The sequence below is a fragment of the Gossypium raimondii genome, chromosome 4 (genome assembly GCF_025698545.1).
Source record: "Gossypium raimondii isolate GPD5lz chromosome 4, ASM2569854v1, whole genome shotgun sequence".
NCBI classification, from domain to species: Eukaryota; Viridiplantae; Streptophyta; class Magnoliopsida; order Malvales; family Malvaceae; genus Gossypium; species Gossypium raimondii.
Window position 1 is genome coordinate 9,273,354 of NC_068568.1, and position 9,262 is coordinate 9,282,615.

The following is a 9,262-nucleotide window of genomic DNA, read 5'->3' on the forward strand; positions in this document are numbered from 1 at the left end:
TCATTTCAATTTACCTGTATCTTTTAAATATATATACATGTAAATGTATTTGAATTACACATATTTATATGAAAATATTAATTATATCCAATAACTTAATTATATGATTATATTTTATTTTAAAATGTAATTAAAAACTAAAATTTATTGTTTGAATTTATTATTAGGATGAGAGGGTTTAACCTGTACAGAAGATACTAGTGCAAAATTTGTTATTAATTGTAGATTAGAGGTGCTCATTGGTCAAGCCTAAGCATAATATTAATATAGTTTATACAAGCCCAAATCCAACCTGACCCAAAATATGAGCCTAAAATTTTGCCCAAACCCATCCACATTTGCAAAAGATTAACTCAAGCCCATTTTAAACTCGCCCATATTATTTTTAATTTTTTTTAAAAATATTTATATTATTTTATATATTTTTTATTTATTGAAAATTTTTATATAGTCATCTTAACATTATTTTAATGTTTACATTAGAGTAGTGTTATATATTTAGCATAAGTTTATTTTTTTAATGTGTTATAAATTACATAAAAATAACATAATATAAAGTATTATAAACTTAAAAATAAGTCTCAAGGGTTGGACTCGGGCCTTAAATGTTTAAGCTTGAGCTCGACCTATATTTTAAACGAGCCTAATTTTTTTGTTAAATCCTATTTTTTGGATCTAATATTTTTACTTAAACCCTCTCAAATTTTGGGGGACTTTCGGAGCTGGATGTATAACCCGACCATAAACAAGTCTACTGTGGATAGACTTAATTAATAAATAAAAAAACTGTCTAATCTGGATAGAGTTAATTAATAAAAAAACTGTGGATAGATAAATTTACACATACATTAATGCATATTAATTTTGTTATTGTGGTTAGAAGAAAGTTGGGGGTACTAATGGTTACCGTGGCTGAATAGTGTTGTGTGAAATTGGGGGTGCTAATGGTATAATTTATTTTCAGTCCCTATACTTTTATGACATTTAAAATTAAATTCTTTTACTTTTAACTCAAATTTTGGTTTTAGATAATTTAGAATTTTATTATCCAAGAAGCAGGCCATTACATAATCGGACATAAATTGATAACAAAAGTCAAACAACAACTTTGAAATTGGATTATATGCCATTTATTAAAAACAAGTTACTCACTGATTTGCTTTCCATTCTCTGGTAATATTCTTCAATGTTGTTAGTGAAATATATATCCTCTTTAACAGAAAAAGAAGGTTGTGAAGAAGCAAAACTCCGTTAGCCAAAGAGAGGAGAGGACATATGAAAACGGGCGAAAGTTGCAACGGAATGGCAGTGAGTTACTTTTACAGTAGTGGGAAGGAAAACGGAATCTGTTGCGTGGGTAGGAATGGATTTTATAAATGAGAGTTTGAGAAGGATAATCAAGTGTTGGGGTTTGTGGAAATGGGGGAGGGCGACAATAAACGCAGTGACATTAGGCAATTATTATGCAGACAAGGATGGAAGGCTGTAGGATTGTGTAAGAGAGGATGGTACAACATCAGGATGAAATTCACCAAGTTGTGATTTACATGTTCCAAAAGCAAGTGAAAGTGTTTATTGTTTTTCTGCAATATTATAATGTTTTTATTAAGTCACTTTTGTATTTATTTTTTCTCACTAAATAATTATTTTCTATAATAATAAAATATCAATTTTAACCCAATGCCATTATCCTTGTCTCTTTCTCAAAACTAGAGAAACAAGGGCGGGGGAACGAAAATCTGCAACTGGCATACATGTGTGCATGTTTCATAAATAGTAACTACTAATGGATTCCAGCCATGCAATACGAAAATAAGATATTTATTTAAGAATTTTAAATAAACAACAACTTTACCCTTTAATAATTAATTTTTATTTATACATTATTGTTATCTTCAATGTTTAAATTCAATACATTTCAATTACAAATAATATAAATCTAATTAGTTATAAATTTTATAATATTATTAACTTCAATTATAAATTACATCATATTCTAATATAATTATATCTTTAACATTATGTATTTTTAACATTTTTGGGAGTTACAACATGAATTACAAAAATACATCTCAATAATTATAATTATAATTAACTATTGTAAAACATGATAGGTTAGACCTGTTCAAAGGTCAGATTACTCATTCAATCCAAGCCCGACCAAAATTTAGGATATTTTGGACAAAAACATTCAACCTAAAATTGATTTAAGTAAAACATTTGGATTTTTTAGAAAAAATATGAACTAATCTCTTTTGGGGTAAAATATTTGTACAAATGAATGTATACTGTTTGAAATCCCCATTTTAACCTTATCAGTTGTGTATGTATTGACCTTTGTGTATTATCTTGCCTTTCTAAGTTTCAGCAATCTCTACTTGTCTCTCATCTAATTTTCTGAGGAATTGCCTGTGTTTACTCCCTCGATTTCAAGGTCTGGTTTCTATTATTTTGGGCGGGCACATTGCAGGGCTGGAGATGCTAGGAATTTCATTTTATTTCCATCCCGTGGCCCACTTACAATTCCAGTTTAATATTGCATGGAAGAGATACTAGGAAGACCTCTCTGCAATCATATGTTTCTCTATAGGAGAAGTCAAACATTAAAGGAAAACGAAAAAGGCAACCAAACTTGATAAGGGCTTAAGGGAATTATTCCCATTTGGCACATGGTGGAAAACTACAGGTTTGAAATGTTAATGTTCTTCCCTTCTTCATCGACAGGATCAAAGACTGAATCTTCATCAAATTCAGTCGGCAATGATCTCCAGCATAAACTTGGTTCCTCTGCCAGGGCTTTCAATATTTCTTCACCCACTAACTTGCTCCCCTCGGAGGATAGATGGATGCCATCCCTATAATCAGAGGAACCAACATTTTATCAACTTCCGATGTTTCAATGGAATCACTTAAACACATAATTGAATCTTCTAATCCTATTCAAAAAAAGGAATTCTTTTCTTTTTTTATTGGAATAAAAGTGAACTTACGTAAAGCAAACTGTCTTCCAGTCGTCTCTTTGCTGGATAGCAGTCCAAAGATCAATACATTTTATATCCACTTCTTGGCATAGTTTTAAACAAGCTTCGGAATAAATCCGGCAACCTTCATTGGTTCGAGCGCATTTACCAAAGCTTTCTCCTGTTTGTCCCTCATTCATCGGTGGAGTGCTAAGGAACATTACATGAGTGTTCTCCGATAGGCCCTGATGATCAAATGATACGTGACACAGTGCCATGGTTTTATACCAGATTAACTATCAATCTTCAGGTTTCATAGTTTAGTTAGGTAATTAAGAAACATAAAAAGAGAAGGATTAAAACTGGACCCAACCATTCTGACTGGAACCCTAAAACTCAATCTGATTAATTTGAATCAAGTCCAACTTCAAATTTAAAAATAAAAAGTTCAATTAATCCAACCTAAACCTGAAATATGACTCGAACGAGCAATCCGAAAAAATCCAACCCAAATAAACTTGAAAGATCGGAATACAAAATGATTCAAATCTGAAATGACTGTAAAACCCGCAGTAATCCCCATCCAAAACCAAACCAAGTGACAGATCCAATTGAAAGCAGTGGAAAGCTTAGTAGATATCAGAATTCAGATAAGGAAATCATATTCCAAGGTATTTTACTTGTAATAATAATGTACCTTGAGATGCATAGCAATCTTCTTCATGTTCTCAACATATTCTGGAAGAGGTACATGGGGACCAAGGCCGGATGGGTGGGGCTCAGTTGAGTCATTGCCACCAAAATAAACTATCACCAATGAAGGTTGTACAGCAGCATCCTCCATTTATATAATTGAGAAAAATAAGAAACATCAAATAATTTAAAATAAAGCTCTTTTTTTTATTTATTATTTATGTTGCATGCCTTTGAGAATAAAGGGTTAAAGATAAACTCCAATAAAACTTACGATACCTTGGGGAAAACTTTATGTAGAACTTCCAAAGCACGCCTCGAGTTCCACCCTCCGTATCCTCGCAGAATTATGTCTGCCTATCACCATTAAAACAAAGCACCAAAACATGCAATTTTTGTGTGCTTAGATCTCTATTCAATTGATCTTGTTCATCTACATTTTCTTATGCAAATAATGGGTTTTCTTTTTTGGTAAACCACCCAGTTGGACACTCAAATTTTAGGCTGCTTTCATTTAGGTCATTTAAAAAGAAATCTTTGCAATTTCATCTCTCAACTTTTAGGTCTTTTCATTTTAGTTATCCAGACGTTAAATCTTTAGTGTCAGTTGACGGTACACGCCACATCATGTTTGCACTTTATTTTGATTACTCAACTTCTAGCTCACTTTTATTTTAGTCACCCAAAAAAAATTATTTTTTAAAGTATTGGTAGAAGTAAAAAACCTTAAGGATTAAGCTAAAAAAATGGTAGAAATTAAAATAATGTATAAATTGTCAATTTGTACTTGTTTACCCCTTTACTGAAAGTTCTAATTTTCTTTGTTTTTCAATATTATTTAATTTGATAAAATTAATATTGAAAAAAATAGAACTTTTGGCATGGAGGTAAACAAGTACAATTTGAAAAAAAAAATTAATGCATTATTTTAGTTTCTACTGCTTTTTCACCTAAATCCTTAATGCTTTTTTTTTTTTATAACTTTGATAAATTGATGCGAGGCTCAATGCCCAATTTCAGGCCTATAGATGTGTTAGGTTTACACTACCTTGAGGCCCAATAACGAGGTTAAAGGTAAAAAAATCAAGGCAAATTTGAATGAAACCATACCAAACTTCATTATAAAGGCCCTAGACGTGCATACAAGCAAAAAAGAAAATCAATATTCACTTTATTGTTTTCAAGAAAATTAAGAAACTGAATCTTGATCCATTTTTGTTGTTTTGGAAGATTTCTAGAATCAAGAAAATCAAGATTTGAAATTTTAGAATTCTTGGCCCAAGAAATCAAATCTTGAAGTCGGTGCACAGTGAATTACACTTACGAGCTTGAATGAGCCAATTTCAAGAGCAAACATATCACAAGTCCAACTTCTTGAAAATCGGCCCATTGGGATATCCACAAACCCAATATAAAATTTGGAGGACCCAGTTGAATATCAAACCAAAGTGTTAAAGTGACCCAAATTATAAAACTTTTAAATTTTCTGTCCAAGTTTTATTAAATAAATGAATCACTTTGTAAAAATTCGACTCAAGGAGCCCAATTGACCCCTTGGCCGAATTTCCTGTCATATTTCCACACTTGAACATTTTTTTCATGTTAATTAGTTAGTTAGTTGATGAGTTGTCATGATTAGTTTGTATACTTATCACATCTTAATTAATGTTTGAGAAATCATTCACGAATTAAGTTTTCTTTTCTCTCATCTTAGTTTATCAAAATAGGAGTTTTTTTTTTCTTTTATTGTTGTTTTGAATTCTTTTGTTACTAAAACAATTTTTATTTTACTTAATTCTTCATTCTAATAAATTGGTTTTAGATATGCTTGGGGGGCTTCCTTGGAGTTCGATAACAATTTCTTTTAACTCAAGAAATCCTAATTTAATCCTTCTTTGACACTCTTTTAGCCACCCCTCTCTTTCTTTACTTCTAGGTTTCTTTTTCATTCAGTAGCTAATTTGTTTTGCTTCTTTTGTTTATGGGTGGGTTTGGATGGGCGATTAGGTGTGATGCGGTGCGGTGCGGTGCGGTGCGTTTACTTTTTGTCTCACGCTACAGTATCACTACAGTATCTAATCTCACTGCCATCGCTGTTTTTATACTAACCGCAGGTAAGCGCACCGCCCATCCAAACTCACCCTATGTTTCAATTTGACAGTTTCTTCTCAATCAAGAACGACCCAAAACATATTTAAATGATTGGATCTTTGTTGTTCTTTTGATTTCATTTGACTTTAATTATTATTCTTTCAATTTTGTTCTAACCTATTGTTTTCTCTTAATTGAGAGTCTTGACTTGATCTAAATTCATCAAGAACAAACCGACTTGGACTTTCGAGAACCCTAATTTTTCAATTCGGCTTACTTGTTCTTTCTTACTTAATCATTAAGTTTTTATTTGTTTCCCTTTTATTTTACTTAGATCTAAATAGGTTAAATTCCAATTTTCCACATTTGTCTAGAACTTAGATAAACTCGCAATCCTGTTCTGTATGCGTTTCTATCATCAATAGTTAAAAACTGATTTTTCTGTGACCAAAGTAAAAACGATTTAAAAATCAAGTGACCAAACGGAATCACCTAGTTTTATGACTGGGATAGTTACCCTTTCTTTTTCAAGTAAGAATGAGGAGGATGCTTAAAAGTAGACAATGAAAGTAAAATGACAATCCGGTAGTTTTTCCTTGTCTTTCCAAAAGGTAAAGTGGACCCCCAACAAAAGGCTGCCACACCAATCCATTGAAATCAGACTCACAGGAAAAAGCAATCAGAAAAAGAAAAAAAGAGAGATGCTAATTGGAATCCATATGAATAATCTTCTTCCTCAAAGGATTTGAGAAAAAGCAACCTGAATCCCACTACTAAGAGAAAAATGTGTGAATCTCTTCTCTGTTCATCAAAGGAGAAACCCAAAATCTATAGCTTTTTAAAGCTGATATGAAATCTGGGTATCAACCCATTTGTGCTAATATTAACCCAGAAAACAATAAATACAAAGAAGAATAAGATGAAAGGAAATACCTTACGAGCATATGCATGTGCAAGAATTGCACCCCAACCTTCGTTGCTGTAACTAAACTGAACGATGGAAGATCCAAAGAGGACGAAGAGAGGTCTGCCTGGACCAATCATGTTTGATGTTCTAATTTTTCTTTTGTTTTGAAGGCTTTCTCTCGCTCTTGGTGTGTGTTGTTTCAGACAAAAGTAGTGACATCTACGTGATAATGTTTTTCTATTACTTTCTATATTTTCACTTCAATGGAGGGGGTTTTTGGGTTAATATAATATTTGATATCATATTTTTATGAAAAATTTTCAATTTTTTTAATTTAGTTAAATTCAAATATCAAATTGAACGTATAAATTTAAAAAATGTGTCGAGGACCAAAATAATTAAATATCGAAAAAGTGTTAAATTTAGTTATTAAATATTATATTAAACAAAATATTTTGGAATGGTTGATAGGCTGCCGTCAGTTCCTTTAGCCATTTACGATAAAAAGTGAAAGGAGGGGTCAGTTTCATTGGCCTAAATTCTCTGTTTTTAAGATAAACCTTTTATTTCGGTATTCTTTTTTATTTATGTTATAAATTACTTTAAATAAGGATATACGTAGGATAATAAAACTCAAGTAATTTCAAATTTATTTACCGATACAAATTAAAGTGGATTTTTTTGAATAATAATTATGAAATGGTTGTGGTAGTCTTTCTACCTCACTTACTATATAAAATCTCTATCTTTTATAAATATATATAAATATAAATATGCATTATAAAAAAAGCTTTAAATATTTTTTTTCCTTTAAAAAGATTAAAACTTTTAAAAGTAATTAACAAAAATCAAATTCAAGGGCCGAGAGGGGATAAAATGTATCCTATATCAATTAATATGGTAATGATTTTCAAGATTATACATACATAATAAAGTGGGCGGATGAATGATGGAGTGGAGTGGTGATTTATTTGTCAACATTTATCTCACCCCATGACATTGTCATCCTTAGATGAATAATGTATTGAAATGAGGTTTAGATAATAATATTTTTAAAAATATTTAATTATAATCCACTGGAACATTAATAAAAGAGATTTGGCCTTAAAGGTCTGAATATTATTCTGGTTTCTTGTGACACAAAAGGATTCTTATTCTGTGTCATTCTTGATTATAAAATTGGAAAGTGAAATTTGTAATTAAAATTAAACTACACACTACTTAATATGCAATACTTATATTGGCCTTTCAATTTCCTTTTTTAAGATTTTAATTCCCTTTTGTTCTCCAAGGATTACTTAGTTGATTGCTTTCCTTATCATTATTGTTCTAAGTAGAATTTTAAGGTATATTTGATTGAGTGAAGAAGTGAAGAAACAAAAGGAGGGAGTTAAAAAAGAGAGTAAAATAAATTGTCCGTTTGTTTACATGTAAAATGTTTTCCGCATTTTCCTGTATTTGTTTCATAGAAAACGGCTTGGTCAACGGAAAATGGCTTATAGGTCAACGAAAAATTAGCCTTTTGAAAAGCGTGAGTCATTTTCAGGAAAAGAGCTCCTCAATACATAATTTTACTTTTATATAAAAATTAACTTAAATCAAGTTTAATATTATTATATTGATAATAAATTTTATTTTTATTTTTAAAAATATTTAAAATATTAATATAAAATATTATATTTTTAAAATTATTAAACATGCGTATTTAATTATTTATATTTAGTCATATAATAAATTATTAATATAATTAATATAATTTATTATTTTAATAAATTATTTAATATTTAAATTTTATTTTAATAGTAAATTTTAAAATAATAATTTTAAATAATATTGTTCACATATTATTGAAAATATCAATATTATTATTTTAATACTAAATATTTATTACAATTATAAATATATTAATAATAAATGTTTTGTAGTATAAATGTTAAAATATGTCATAAGTCTATATACTCTTCACAAATTTGTAATTTAGTTTACGTACTTTTATTTTCAAGAATTTAGTCACTCTACTTTTTAGATTTGAAAATTAAGTCCAATCACGACATTGTTGATTTTTTTGTCAATTTTGTTAAAGTCACATTTTAAATAAATAAAAAATACACAGTTGGTAGTCATGTAACTAAAAATAATCGTTGCAATGAACCTAAATTTAACAAAATATTTTTAATATATGTAAAAACAATGTAAGATATAAAATTACAGATATAAAATAAACTCAATTAAACAATGAAAAATAAAAAAATCTCAAATGTATGTTTGTTTAATTGAAAACGACTTTTATGAAATGTTTTTAAAGAACTTGCCAAACAAAAGAAAATATTTTATATAGATTGATCCAAACACCAGAAAATATTAGCTTTTCCAGAATAGTAAGTCATTTTCTAGAAATCATATTCCGGAAGCCATTTTCATTGAAACAAACGGAGCCTAAATTTATTTGTTAGGAAAAAAAAAGTGAGAACGAAAAAAAATGAGGGAAAAAGAAAACTTGTTCAACTAATTTCACAATTATTCCTATGCACAATACTAACATCTCTTCCGAGTTTTGTAGGTACCACCAACCGAGGCACCCCTTTCATGAACGGATATGGCTTTTCGCGAA

General features: G+C 29.6%; 1 protein-coding gene across 1 annotated transcript; it reads right to left on the bottom strand.

Moving 5' to 3' along the window:
* Positions 1–2,479: 2,479 nt before the first annotated feature.
* On the bottom strand, positions 2,480–6,909 carry LOC105780404 (GDSL esterase/lipase WDL1). The gene is made up of 5 exons (XM_012604715.2): positions 6,678–6,909; positions 3,933–4,010; positions 3,658–3,798; positions 2,991–3,205; positions 2,480–2,855 (listed from the first exon to the last, which is right to left on the bottom strand). Exons 1-5 carry the CDS (start codon positions 6,786–6,788, stop codon positions 2,681–2,683), a joined length of 720 nt encoding a protein of 239 aa, XP_012460169.1. The 5' UTR covers positions 6,789–6,909; the 3' UTR covers positions 2,480–2,680.
* Positions 6,910–9,262: the final 2,353 nt, after the last annotated feature.

Coding starts and splice junctions, on each gene's coding strand:
- LOC105780404 (XM_012604715.2), bottom strand. CDS start 6,788: ATGATTGGTCCAGGCAGACCTCTCTTCGTCCTCTTTGGATCTTCCATC. Junction 3,206..3,657: donor AGATTGCTATGCATCTCAAG/GTACATTATTAT, acceptor TTTGATCATCAG/GGCCTATCGGAGAACACTCA. Junction 2,856..2,990: donor TGGAAGACAGTTTGCTTTAC/GTAAGTTCACTT, acceptor CTCTGATTATAG/GGATGGCATCCATCTATCCT.